The sequence below is a fragment of the Prosopis cineraria genome, unplaced genomic scaffold (genome assembly GCF_029017545.1).
Source record: "Prosopis cineraria cultivar Desert tree isolate PC_DT_omini unplaced genomic scaffold, ASM2901754v1 PC3, whole genome shotgun sequence".
Lineage (NCBI taxonomy): Eukaryota > Viridiplantae > Streptophyta > Magnoliopsida > Fabales > Fabaceae > Prosopis > Prosopis cineraria.
The window spans coordinates 31,996,808-32,010,639 of record NW_026555334.1 but is presented as its reverse complement, the minus strand read 5'-3'; the positions used below and the strand labels follow the sequence as shown (position 1 = coordinate 32,010,639).

Sequence of the window (13,832 nt, the reverse complement as noted above, 5' to 3'; positions counted from 1 at the left end):
TAGGGTTCTCCTTAGTTACCTCAAACTTTTAAGAGGCCAAAGGTTTACCTCTTAATATAAGAGCTTTCACAAGCTTGGAATTTTCAAGCTAACTAGGTGACCAAGAGTCAAAACTACAATCAACTAAGTTGAATTTCATCACATTACTAACTCAAACATTACAAACACCCTCATTTCTCTACTTCTAAATTGCCTAATGTCCACTCGACAAGAGTTTGAGCCTATCCATTAGATTTATTATCTATTTTTAGTCCGTAATAACATTAATGAGCCTTTAAACTCCTATTAATGGCATCATAATGCTCCCAAAATCCATATTAAATGAAATTTTGGATATTAATAGTGCCCAACAACCTAAGACACCAAAATTCATTATACTTAAGTTTAGATACTCTAATCCACTCCTATAACTCTTGAGTTAATAGATTTAGATCTATAACCTATATAGACTGAAAATCATCTTTCACAATCAAACCCTAACTATAAACTCATAAATGTGGAAGAAATGGGAAGATTAATAAGTGTGGTACTTACCTTGAGTGTTTTATAGCCTCCAAAATACTCCCAATGTTGTCCATAAGTTAACCTTAGCAGAGCTTAGTGCATCTCTCTGTTTTCTCTTTTCTCTTCTCTCTTTTTCTATCTCATTTTTGCAACTTGTATCTGTAAAAAATGACCATGCGCCATGGTAGATGCACAATGCGCCACAATGCATGGCACAAAGAGGTTTCTTACTTGCATTAAAAGTGTTCGTGCGCTATGACAGATGATCTCCATACCGTGATGTGTGGCACAACAACATCTACTCTTCCTTTTATACTCCTTTTGATGCCTGGGTAGATCGACTTGATATCGGACCCAAAATTTGGGCTAAAATACAATTAAACATGATTAGTAGACCTCACTGGCCACACACCACCTCAACTTACTTAATTATCCTAATTAGGTTTAATTAGTCAGAGGTTAAAAATCAGGATGTTATATCTAACTCAATAAGGCAAAAGGCACCATTAAGGCAATGAACTCCGCTACAAAATAAGTCCTTGGCATTACCAAGGATGTAAAAGTAAAGATTGGTAACTGGCAAGGTATGCTAGACTTTACTGTTGTCCTTATGGATGATTTTAAGGTTGTATTAGGATTTGCTTTCTTTTGTAAAGCACATGCCTTTCCCATTCTTGAAGCCAAGTCTATAGTGGTCATCGACTCTAACATGATTTAAGCAATCCCTTTAAAGCACTTGGAGAAATCCAAACTAATGATTTCTACCTTACAATTCAAGAGGGGTCTCAAGAATTAAAAAGGCTATGTTGCCACTGTACATTTATTGGCTGAAGAAGAGGATGACATAACTAACCCACAAGAAGTCGTGCCACCTTGCATCCAAGAGTTGCTACAGGAGTACAAACATGTTATGCCTAATGAGTTGCTAAAGAAACTACCTCCTGAAAAAGAGGTAATCATCAAATCAAGTTGGAGCCTGGTGCCAAACCACTTGCCTTGACACCTTATCGTATGTCACTTCCAGAACTTGTCGAGTGAAAGAGACAAGTAAAAGATCTCATTGATTCAAGGTATATCCAACTATCTATCCAAACCCCATATGGTGCTCTAGTCCTCTTCCAGAAGAAGAAAGATAGATTGTTGCGGATGTGCATCAACTACAGGGCCTTGAACAAGATTATAATCAAGAACAAGTACCTGATACCTTTGATTGTCGACTTTTTCGATCAGCTTGGAAAGACCAGGTACTTCCTAAGCTTGATCTTCAATTAGGGTATTATCAGGTATGCATCACCACAGGTGATAAACTGAAGACAACCTTGTCATGCCTAAGCTTAACCACTCATGTAAGCTTGGACAAAGCCTCCTATATAATGAAGAAGTGGGCAAATAAAAAGCAGTGCCCCACTAAGTTTCAAGTTGGTGACTTGGTAATGGTGAAGCTATTACCAAATCAATTCAAGTCACTATATAAAGTCTATAAAGGCTTGGTCAAGGGATATAAAGGACCTTTTCCTATCATCAAACATGTGGGAAAGGTTGCATATCAGGTACAACTCCCTCCTAAGCTTAAAATTCATCCTGTTATTCATGTTAGCCTCTAGAAGAAATGCTGCGGAGTTAAGGAAGATCCATCTTGAGGTATCTCCAAAAGAGTACCAACAGCAGTCGTCACCAAGTATGACAAGGAGATAGAGGAGATCTTAGTTAACAAGGTGATTAAAAAGAGAGGAGTTTCCAACTACATCGAATACTTAATCAAGTGAAAGGGTCAACTAGACTCTAAAGCCAGTTGGGAATGTGAAGACCTCTTGTGGCAGTTTACTAACCAAATCTAACACTACAGGGAGGAAGGCGTGACGAAGGCGTCACGAAATTAAGTGGGGGAGAATGTCACAATTTGTGACTTTTTACGATGTTCAAGTGATCTGGAATGCTTCAGAACCCTCCAAGAGTCTCCCAGGTTAACCTTAAGAGAGTATTTCAAGACATTTAAGAGGAATCTAGAATATTTCAGCATATTCTAGAAGTATCTAGAACAATCTCGAATATCTAGATCATTCTAGAAGAATTTAGAAAGATTTAGAAGGTTCTAGAAGCTTATGGAAGGATGTGGAGATATCTAAAATATTTTAGGATACTCCAGGATGTTCTAAAATGTTTCAAACATGTCTTGAGATAGTCTCTAGATATTTTCATGTAATTATCTAGATATTTATTGTAAGTATCAAAGGGAGAAATCCAAAAGATCAATGATAGCTATATAATTATCTAGATATTTATTGTAAGTATCAAAGGGAGAAATCCAAAAGATCAATGATAGCTATAGGATTAATTTAATCTCCACCGTCCATTAAGAAGGTAAGAATTTTCTAGAATGAAGAGGAGGTTTATAAATACCTTACCCCTCTTCATTTGTAAACCATCCTTGAGTTCCTCTCATCTTTGAGTTCTCAAGCAATACAGCTTTCACATTTTCCTAAACTCTCTCAACTATTTTTTGCTCTCAAGCTTTCCCCTTTCTCAATTTAGCCAAGCATCCTTCTTTTCTACAAATCAAACTTACTTAGCATCTTTTAGTGAAGATTATCTAAGTGTCACACAGGTTAAAAGACTGGCCCCATGATATAAGGCATTAGATGCTTCAATACCAAGTGATTCACCTTTAGGTAATTTTGGCCCAAAAAAAATTGATAGACTAATAGGATTAGATCTAGCGAAAAGCTCTAGTTCCTTACAATGTAGCAAGCCATCGTTCAAATACCCATTAGAAGAGGTGATGCATTTATGATACATTGTTCAAGTCATTCTTATGATACATTTAGTGCCCGACAGTGTCTCAAACAATATTGCCTTCAATAAAAGAATTTTCTTAGGTAAAAAAAAAAATCAATTGGTAGCATGGCCATTAATTTAGTTTAATACTCCCTTCGGTTCTAATTATAAAACACCTTTTAAAATTAATATTTGATTTAAAATATATGATACTTTATAATGATTAAACCACTTTTTTAAATTTCACTCCTTCTTGATTAGCGTAAAGGTATTCAATATAATGATATTATTTAAAGCTAAAAGTAAAAATGAAAATACATATCACTTTTTTTTTTAATAACAAGGGAGAACTTAATTTTTTTTAATATACATAAAATGATTAAAAGTATCATATAATAAGGATCGAAGGGAGTATATCATAAGAATGTGAACTCAAACTCTATTGTCTAGAATCAAATTTTATTATATACAGATTTTAATTGCTAAATAAAATTTAATGAGAAAACAACAATTAATTTAGTCTAGATATTGTGATTGATTGATTTTTAAATTAACCACAAGACGGCACTCAATTTAATATCTTTTTCGATTTTAACACCTTTACCAAGATTTCATTTGTTGATCTCGCCGGCCCAAGGGGGAAAAAAATGTCTTTTATCATGATTGGCGCATCGTTCTCTTCTGTAACTTTCTTCCTCCGTGATCTCTTCGTCTTTGCAACAATTCATCAGTGCTTTTCAATCACTTTTTCCTCGCGATTCCTTCGATTGATCATAATTCTGTGGCTGAATCTGTTTTCCCCCAGGAATGCCTCTCCGGCAGCCAAACAGCTCAACGGCTGGGAAGGAGAAGTCCCTTCCTCCTCATCCTGCCCAGATTTGGTAAGCCAAACACGGCCCCAAAAGAAAGGGCTAATTTGGACCTTATGTCATACAACAAGGGACCATACTCACGGATGAACGAAGCTATGTCCGAATGAAACCATCTTTGGCCCTTAATTCTTCATATTTATTCGTTTTGTAGATTATTTTTATAATTTATAAGTAATACCCCCTTGGCTCTCTTTTATTTTAACCTCTAATTAACTAATTTACAAAAATCAATAAAGCTAGTTAAATTAATTATTTCTTATAAAATCTCAAAATCACCTCGATAAAAGTTAAGTTTTAGTTAGAAAGCTTTCTAGTCATTCAGAGGTATAAGGTTAAAAAAATAACATTTTAAACAAAACGTTATATTATTAAATATGTAGAAGTCTCTTGTAATAATGATAGGAGGTAATGTTTACTAAATAATTACTAATAGATGATATACCATGCTATATATCAATTAAAGAGTGTTTTCTTTTAACTAATAAAAATTGATCCAATTAATAAAGATTTTGTTTATACCCTTGAGTTTAAATTTGACTATCGATGTGAGAATTTTATTAGTAGATAATTTATATGTGAGTGCTCTTTAACCTTTGAGGTATGCCTTCTATGAGTTTTCAAAATCTAACATACCTAAGATCATGTTTGGTATCTTTAAATTGCAAGTAGGGAAATGAAATTAAATATGAAATCATTCAATTGAGTTATTTGATATCTAAATTGCTTTCTTCAAGGAATTTTATTATATTCCATCAGAATTCCATCGCCATAGAATCAGCCATATATGAACATAGAATTGGCTACTGTGTCGATATATATATATATATATATATTTTAAATGCCCTTTCAACTTCAACCTCCACCGATGCGCCTCCCTACCCAGGTTCTCTCGACCTTCCATTTCATCACTTCCTACTTCTCTTTCCTCATAGTGATGATGCCTCAGGTGAAGCTTTCCTCCAACGTCGTCGATTTGGTTTTGGCCTTATGTCTCAATGATTTTGTTTTCATTTTTTTGGTTCTAACAATGAAGACAGCTTCATCCTTTTGAAGGAAGCCAAGGATGATTCTAGATAAGAAAATGAAACCACATGTGATGGCTCCGAACAAGAAAGGCAAATTTTGTAGTAATATCCACTCATTTTAGAGCCAAAGCTTTTACATTAAATATAATTTTAAATCTCAATTTAATTTAATTTTTATTTTAATTTTATAAAAAAAAACTTTTCTATCATACGTGGCCAAAATTTTTCACTCCCAAGACTTAAGAGTGCTTTCTTTTAGCCCTCATCTAATATACAGAGTTCAAAAACTAAACTGTACATTATTATTTGTATTTTTCCTTATGTGGCCCTCAATGTTTTTTCATTTTTGTTTGTTATCTTTCACCTGATTGGACAGGGCAGGTATGGACGCAACAAAAATGTACATGAAAGAAGGCATGGAGCAAGAAAGTCACTGCCTCCTTGTGCCTTAGTAAAACTACCTAACCCAAACACCAGGGGGCGGGCCTACATGGGTCCTCGGGCCCCCCAGCCCCTCAAACACTATAAATATGCATACTTATACTAATTTTTTTATTGAAACAAAGTGTCACTGTATCCTAATTATTTATATAAATATATCTATACGTATTATATGTGTATAATACAATATGCATACAGTTCTTTTATTTCTATTTCTTTAATCCTATCTATAAAGTAGAGAAAGAATATTTATTTCAGTTCTATTTATAAAACATTTCAATGTTTATTGTGTTTATTTTTATCCTTTTGTTCATATTAAATGTTGAGAATATTATTAAATGTTACAATGTTTTATTTTTAAAATATGTATATTTAATAAGGATAAACTTAAAAATTTTTTAAATTCTTAGATAAAGTTAATAAAGTTTAAAATTTTTTTTAATTTAAATGAAAACACTGAGAGTGACTAAAAACTAGGATTGGGGGGAATATATTTTACTAAAAACAACATATATTATATTTAGTCATTTAGATATATGGTATCTTGTATTTTTTTTTCAATTTTCTTGAAATACTTATGCAATTATAATTCTGATAATTATCATATAATAATATATTTTAACTAATAAAATTATTTTTAAAAATAAACAAACATTTATTTAAAAAAAAAATGGTCCCCTCATTTGTAAGGCTGGTTCCGCCCGTGCAAACACCACATATAATGCTGTAAATAACATTGGTCAAGGGATGCGTTGCTTTTATTTGTTTCCCCCTTTTTTAACATAAAAATGTATTTCAGTTTAATTATTTCTGTGGTGGTTTTTTCAACGAACAATTCAATTTCTATGGTGGTCATCCATTTTTATTACATGCAAGATGAAAACAATTTAAAATGACATTTCCGTTAATTAAAAGAATATAAATCTTAAATATATTAATGGGTTAATAAGTAAATAAAATCCTAAACTATTGCTCAAAAATTATCTTAGATCCTAAACTCTTAAAATATATAAAATAAATCATAAACTTTTAAATTCATATCAAAATAAATTTTGATCATTAACTTTTTAGCACCTTTGCTGTCCACACAGGTATTGTTCAGGGTTTTTTTCTACAAATTTAACCCTCACTGTTACAATACCTGTGTAGACAGTAATGATGTTAAAAAAGTTAATGACTAGAGTTTATTTTGCTATAAATTTAAAATTTTAAAATTTATTTTACATATTTTAATAGTTCAGAACTTAGGGTGATTTTCGAGTAAGAGTTCAAGATCCTATTTATTCATTAATCCTATATTAATTTATTTGTATTTTCAAGATTGTTAGAAATATTCAATATAAATTCAACAATAATGTTATTTAGATCTTCTTCTTTTTTTTTTGAATTTTGTACAATATACCAACAATCCATCTAATTTTTTCAACAACATGATCAGAATGGTTAAAAAAACTGTAATTAAAAAATTTAAATCTATCATGAAATAAATAAATAATTAAATGTAAATATTTTTAAAATTCACATTATATCATGTGAATAATTTCAAGATCCATTTAAACTCTATAGATATCTTTAGAATTCATTTTATATAATTTGAATAACTTTAGAATCCAATCTATATTATATGTAGATAACTTTTAAATTCACTCCATCTTATTTGTGAATAACTTCCACATCCAATATATGTTATTTATGGATGACTTCTAAATCTATTATATATTATGTATGGATAACTTTCAAATCCATTCTATGTTATTTGTGAATTAATTTAGAATCCTCATTTTTTAAAATTTAAGTTGTGTCTCATTCCTCTAGATGTGAGACATAATATGCATTTTATTTAGGAGAAGAAGAAAATAACTGAGTAAATAAAATTGATAAATAAATAACAAGTAAATATGTCATTGAGATTAGCTCATTTTAAAGAGAGCGTGCTTCCCTTCACATCATAGATGTTCATTGACATAAATATTAATTTACAATTCACTAATAGGATAAGTGAAAGTAAATTAAAGAATAAAAATAAAAATACAGACCTAATAATGCTAGGAGTAGAACAATTTGTGTTGACAATGTATTATAAAATAAATAAAAATTTAGAAGAAGAGAAATATTAAAATAAGAGAATGTTAAGATAGTGAGAAAAGAAATGATTCTCATTTTAATATGTTGAATATAACTAAAATGACTCTTATTTATGAGCACAGATGTAACTAATTGGAATAAATAAAGTATATAAAATAAGAATAGTTGAAATATATATATTGAAATAATAAAAAGGTGTTGGAGAAACTGAAACGCAGACAGACATTCACATAATATCAAAAATATTTATAACAATAATTTTTTTGTCAAAAAGCATCGATAACTTTTTAAAAGTAATGTTTAAATTTTTAAAAATTTATTAGTGCACAAAACCTTATTATTATTATTATTATTATTGAAAAAAATAAGACATTAATAAAATTTTCATATCGTCATCATTAAAGTCTTCTACTAAATTTATGCCAAGAGTATAATATAATATGCTGTAATTTACATTTTGATGTAATAAATAGACAGCAATTTTGTAGTAGGTCCACGTGGTTTCCGGAGGTTCCAAGGGGTCCACGTGGCGAAACGATGTGCGTGAGGTATCATTATCTGTTGCCATTATGTTGTCGATTCATGACAGTAAAAGAAATAAGAAAAGTAGAACCATAAGCAAATAAGCATCATTAAAGAATAAAAAATCCGTTGAACCCCGGAGGTGGTAGTCGCACTGTCTCGCTATTATCGAAGGGAAGTTAGACAAACTTCCGATGGCGGGAGTGCCAAACTGACCAACCCATCGCTTCTTTCCCGGCTTTTGATGTAGATCATCAATCTGTCCAATCCTGGCTGTTCATCTTCAACCTTTCTTCCAATATCGGCCCGCTGTCCGCGGTGGGGGCTCCGCCTGAACTCTGCCCTCCCCTGTCTGATCTCCCTGTCGCCGGTGAGTCTCTTCTTCGCCTTTTGTTTTCGCAATTTTGATTGTAACTGACTCAGTATCGACCCTGTGATTGTCGCTTCTTCTTTTGTTTCGGTTTGGAAAAACATCGAGTTGAACCAAGTTTTGGTGTTTTTATTTTCTTCCTCTATATTTTTGGGTTCGACTTTTATTTTTCTAGGTATCGAACGGTTTCCTTTTTTGTCTTCTTTTCTTTTACACTGACAAGGCCAAAATCTTCAGTTCTCAGAATAGATGTTAAGAAAGGCCAGTATTGCGTGGGGAATGGCATGTTTTCTCGCACCGGAGCCTGAAGCAGGGGGGAATCCCATCCGATTAACTATTTATACTTTAAGTTTAATTGTTTTCGCAATAGAATTTATCCATTGGATTTATAAATTTGCTAGTAAAGATTATGAGTGTTAGATATAGTTGATCTCTGAATTACTTCAGTAAATTTTTCCAATCCTTTTCACCGACTTATCAGTTCGACATGCCTGTGTGTTTTTGTGGACCTTCTAGCATTAAATGATTGATCTGTGAATTTCTTGTTTAAGTTTTCTTCAAGCTTTCTGGCGTATAATCGCTATGTCATCCCCGCCCTTAAAGTTGACGACTTGATAAAAAAAAAAATAAAAAAAAAATTTACTCTCATGTTGATTATTTGAATGTTATTCGACTGATTAAAGAGTAAATTAATGCTTATTTGAAATGAGACGTCATTTTTCTCATTATCTAGGCATTTCGCTTAGGCCTTTCAATGGACATGTGAGGAACCGGGTTCCTCTGCCCCTCAAGAGGAACAATATAAAATTTATCAAATTTTGACTATTCAATTTGTTAATCTAAATTTTTATTTTGTATTCTGTTTCATTAAAAATAAAAAAATTTAAAATTTTGAATAAGAATAAAAAGTAAAAGTAATATCTAGAGGCCCAGAAGTAGCAAGCCCTTTACTGCTCCAAGAGAAGCAGCGGAAAATTTGATTTCATGGATACGCGCATCACTTCTGTGCGTTCCATTTGTTTCTGAATCTCCCAATTTGTGCTACATAGTCAGATCTTGGAGTTCGATAATAAAACATGACATGGATGGAATGACTGGCTTGTCTGATTTACGAAGTTTATTTTTAGGTGAGTAGTTTGGCTGTTAGGGCTGTTGCAAGGCTCTAATTAATTATGGTTTTTGATTCTTTTGAATAATAATTTCTAAGGTATGTGTTTTGGCACTAAAATGAAGCCAGGGTAGTATTAGGTTTTTTTTTTTTTTTTTCAAAGGCTTGCTAATTTATGAACAATTGAGATCAAGATGATGAAAAAAGCTGAAAGGAAATTTGTGGTGTAAAAAAAAGTTTATGTGCTGGTTTTTATATTCATACTATCTGGTTTCTTAATTAAAACTAAAATTTGAGACATTACAAGTGTATGTTTTTTCTGAACAACTGTATCGAACCAAACTATACAGTGTCATGACTGAACCTTTTTTCCCACATGGCAAGGCCGATAATGATCATTGCATCTTTTCTGATTCACAAGCCCACTTCATGCAATTGCTGCAACTCTAGCATAATTTATTTGCGTAGGAGTAGCTCAAGTAAGATGTTGTATTTCCATTTTACACTAATGGTGTGGATATCCATGAACTTAGCCTTCCTCCGTGAAACTATAATAATTGATACCTCCTATTATTTAATGGCTGACTGTCTTTACATGTTAAAGTTTAATTATCCTCTTTCATTCCTCTTCTCTAAACATCAAGATTCATACTGAAATGCATAAATTTAAGTGCAACCACTAACCTCTACCAGTTATATATCTTTTTATTTGTTTATTTTTAATGAGTTTCTGTTGCCAGGTTACATTTCCAATGTAGAGGTTTGACCATGTGTAATAAGCGTTACAAATAACGCTGCTCCAATGTGAGAACTGTTGGGGGATTTCAGATCTTACCAACTTGACTATGATTTTTCAAGGCACAAACTCTTCTCTGCAACATCAAGTGCCAGCATCTGAGTTCAGTGTTTGCTTGAGAGAGGAACTCTCTGCCACTGTCACCTCCGCTGCTGGCTTTGAAGTTTGCATCTTCTCCTTTTCCTTCCACGTATCCTGATCTGGAAACCTGTTTGCATGCTGAGATGGCTGTTGCGACCTTTAAAGGACCCCCTAATGGTGAGTGTTGTGGGAACAAGAGAATGGAAAGAAAGCCTTCTGGAAAGAGGCGAGTATTCGTGCAGACTGAAAGTGGCTGCGTTTTGGGAATAGAGTTAGATAGAAGTGACAATGCCCATACTGTGAAGACTAAGCTACGACTTGCATTAAATGTTCCAACCGAGGAAAGTTCACTTATATGTGGTGATATGGTCTTGAAAAATGATCTGAGTGAAGTTAGAAATGATTCTCCGCTTCTTCTCACCAGGAACTTTTTGCATAGGAGCTCATCTACCCCATGTCTGTCACCTACTGGTAGAGATCTTCAGCAGAGAGATCAGAGTGGACCAATTGAGATATTAGGTTACTCAGATCAATTTGGTAAAACAAAACAACTGGTTGATGATATTATGAAGGGATTAAGGTTTGGTGTTGAACCAATCCCCATTCAGAGTGGACTAGGAGGTGCGTATTATTTTAGGAACTGCCATGGTGAAAATATTGCTATTGTGAAACCAGCAGATGAGGAACCTTATGCACCAAACAACCCAAAAGGCTTTGTTGGCCTAGCCCTTGGACAGCCAGGATTGAAACGTTCTGTGCGTGTTGGGGAGACAGGTTTTAGAGAAGTCTCAGCTTACCTTCTTGACCATGATAATTTTGCTGACGTGCCACCCACTGCCCTCGTGAAAATCACACATTCTATATTTAACATAAATGATGGGGTAAATGGTATGCATCGAAAAAAACAGCAGATCAGTAAGATAGCATCACTACAACAGTACATTCCTCATGATTTTGATGCGAGTGATCATGGAACTTCTAGTTTTCCTGTTTCTGCCGTGCATAGGATTGGGATCTTAGACATACGAATGTTTAACACTGACAGACATGCAGGAAATCTTTTGGTCAGGAAGCTTGATGAGGGAAGTTTTGGCCAGGTGGAGCTTGTTCCTATTGATCATGGCCTTTGCCTACCTGAAAGCTTGGAAGATCCTTATTTTGAGTGGATCCATTGGCCACAGGCATCAATTCCCTTCTCAGAAGATGAGCTGAATTATATATATAATCTAGACCCATTTCGTGACTCAGAATTACTGAGGATGGAATTGCCTGTTATTCGAGAAGCATGCTTGCGGATTTTGGTTCTTTGTACAATCTTCCTTAAGGAGGCAGCAGCCTTCGGTCTTTGTCTAGCTGAAATTGGTGACGTGATGAGCAGGGAATTTAACGGCCACGATGAAGAGCCCAGTGAGCTTGAGCTTATATGTATTGAAGCAAGGGAACTGTTAGATCGGGAAGAATTCTCTTCTCCTGTGGCAGAAGTAGGAGACAAAGACGTGATTCAGTTTCATATAGACTGTGAGGATCATGATCTGGACTATACTGCAAATTTAGAGGAGCAACTGACAGAAAGCTCAGGTGAACGTGGAACCAGGTTTAGAAATGGCAGAAACCCTTTTTCTTCTGAACTGGAGGAGATTTTAATGGAGGACGAAGGAGAGAATGAAGGGGAGGAGTTGCCCTCAAGGTCTGATGAATACACTGTTCCTGAAGAAAATTGGGCGCCTAATATTTCGAAGTTGTTGGTGTCTATGAGAAACACTACTGTCGGTGAAAAAAGTTGGCAGCACCAGGGTGTAAAGCAAAAGACTGGCTGTTTGGCCAGCACATCATCTGGAAACAGGAGTGTGAATGAGTTGCCTGCAAATAGTAGTTTTGTGAAGCTATCGGATTTGGATGAAGAGAAGTGGAACCATTTTCTCGAGAATTTTCAGAGGTTGTTGAGTCCAGCTTTTGTTAGTCGCAAGCGACGGCTTGTGGGCCAGAGGCAGAGGCTTGGAACTTCGTGCCAATTTTAGGGGCATCATCCATTTAAATTATGGTGGGAACCATTAAAATTCTAAATAAAGAATTCGATGTGTCAGGTGATAGCCTGAACTATAGACATAAAGAGATGCAGAAGATTTATTTCCGTGTTCTGAGCAGGAGTATTTAGTTGCCATATAATATGAATAGGTTGGCGGAGAAAGCTCTTGCATCAGCATGTAGAGGTACCAATAGATGTGGAGATTGTGTTCTCAATATGTTTCCTCTTTATGTTCACTTGTTAGCATGATGAATAAATCAGATCATAGAGATACACGAAAATAAGTTTGCCTTGATGCAAATACAGTGTTTCTCTTGGGAAGCTATAAACAGTTTGTGTGTTGCTAAAATTCTTCCGTTGCCTTAAATTATTACTGCTACTATAAATTATTTTGTGAGATTTGATTCCATACTCAAGGTGTGAGTGGTGCATTCGTCACGACGCACCCCCAATCCCCTGGCCACAAAAGATTGAAAATTTGTCCCTGAATCCCTTCTCTTCAAAGGGCTTCAAAAGTACCATGCTTCTAAACAATGTAAATGTAGTTAAGTGAAAGTCATCATTTGCGATTTGGTTCGAGATTACTTGCAGAAATATCACCAAGTGTGTGAAAATCGAATCTAAATTTTCGTGTTATACATTACGTCTAAATGGCTTTCTAGCAAATGAAGCATCATGCTTGACCGTGGCTTAACGCTATGCTGTATGCAAATTGAACCAGCAGAACTTCATCCACTCTAGTGCTGAGAGGGACCCACAAATTTTAGTATGTTGGGTAACATACAAATACATCGTGTACGCATATTGGGAATTAGGACTAATATTATTAAATACTCTCTCCATTTTTATATATACAAGAGAAAATACTACAGGACTATTTGAAGTTATTTTTATTTTATTATTTTAAAAATTGATATTTTATAAAATATGTTTTGAAAATAAAAAAAATAAAAATAAAAACAGGTATTTTTCTCATTTTCTCTTGTTTTCCAGAACAATAATCTTAAAACACTTAAAAGTTATTTTCATTTGTTTGTTCTCCAAAACAATATTTTATTTTTTATTTTTCAAAAACACATTTTAAAAATATATTATCAAACAAATTTTTTTGTTCTAATTCTGAAAACAGAAACTATTTTCAAAACAAGTTTCCAAACAGGCCCTATATCTCACAGTTAAAAAAGTCAATTAATTATAATAATTATGTTTAAAAATAAAAAAGTAAAC

General features: G+C 33.6%; 1 protein-coding gene across 3 annotated transcripts; it reads left to right on the top strand.

The window, feature by feature from the left end:
- Positions 1-8,307: 8,307 nt before the first annotated feature.
- LOC129306298 (phosphatidylinositol 4-kinase gamma 7-like) lies at positions 8,308-13,021 on the top strand. Of its 3 annotated transcripts, XM_054946805.1 has the most exons (3): positions 8,338-8,594; positions 9,644-9,721; positions 10,443-13,021. In XM_054946805.1, the coding sequence occupies exon 3, from the start codon at positions 10,723-10,725 to the stop codon at positions 12,595-12,597; it is 1,875 nt and encodes a 624-aa protein (XP_054802780.1). In that variant the 5' UTR covers positions 8,338-8,594; positions 9,644-9,721; positions 10,443-10,722; the 3' UTR covers positions 12,598-13,021. The 3 variants fall into 3 exon arrangements, 2 of the variants coding, with proteins under 2 accessions (XP_054802780.1, XP_054802779.1); XR_008592187.1 differs by lacking the exons at positions 9,644-9,721; positions 10,443-13,021 and adding an exon at positions 8,832-9,234 and having other exon boundaries at positions 8,308-8,594; XM_054946804.1 differs by lacking the exon at positions 9,644-9,721.
- The last annotated feature ends 811 nt before the right edge of the window (positions 13,022-13,832 follow it).

Coding starts and splice junctions, on each gene's coding strand:
- LOC129306298 (XM_054946804.1), top strand. CDS start 10,723: ATGGCTGTTGCGACCTTTAAAGGACCCCCTAATGGTGAGTGTTGTGGG.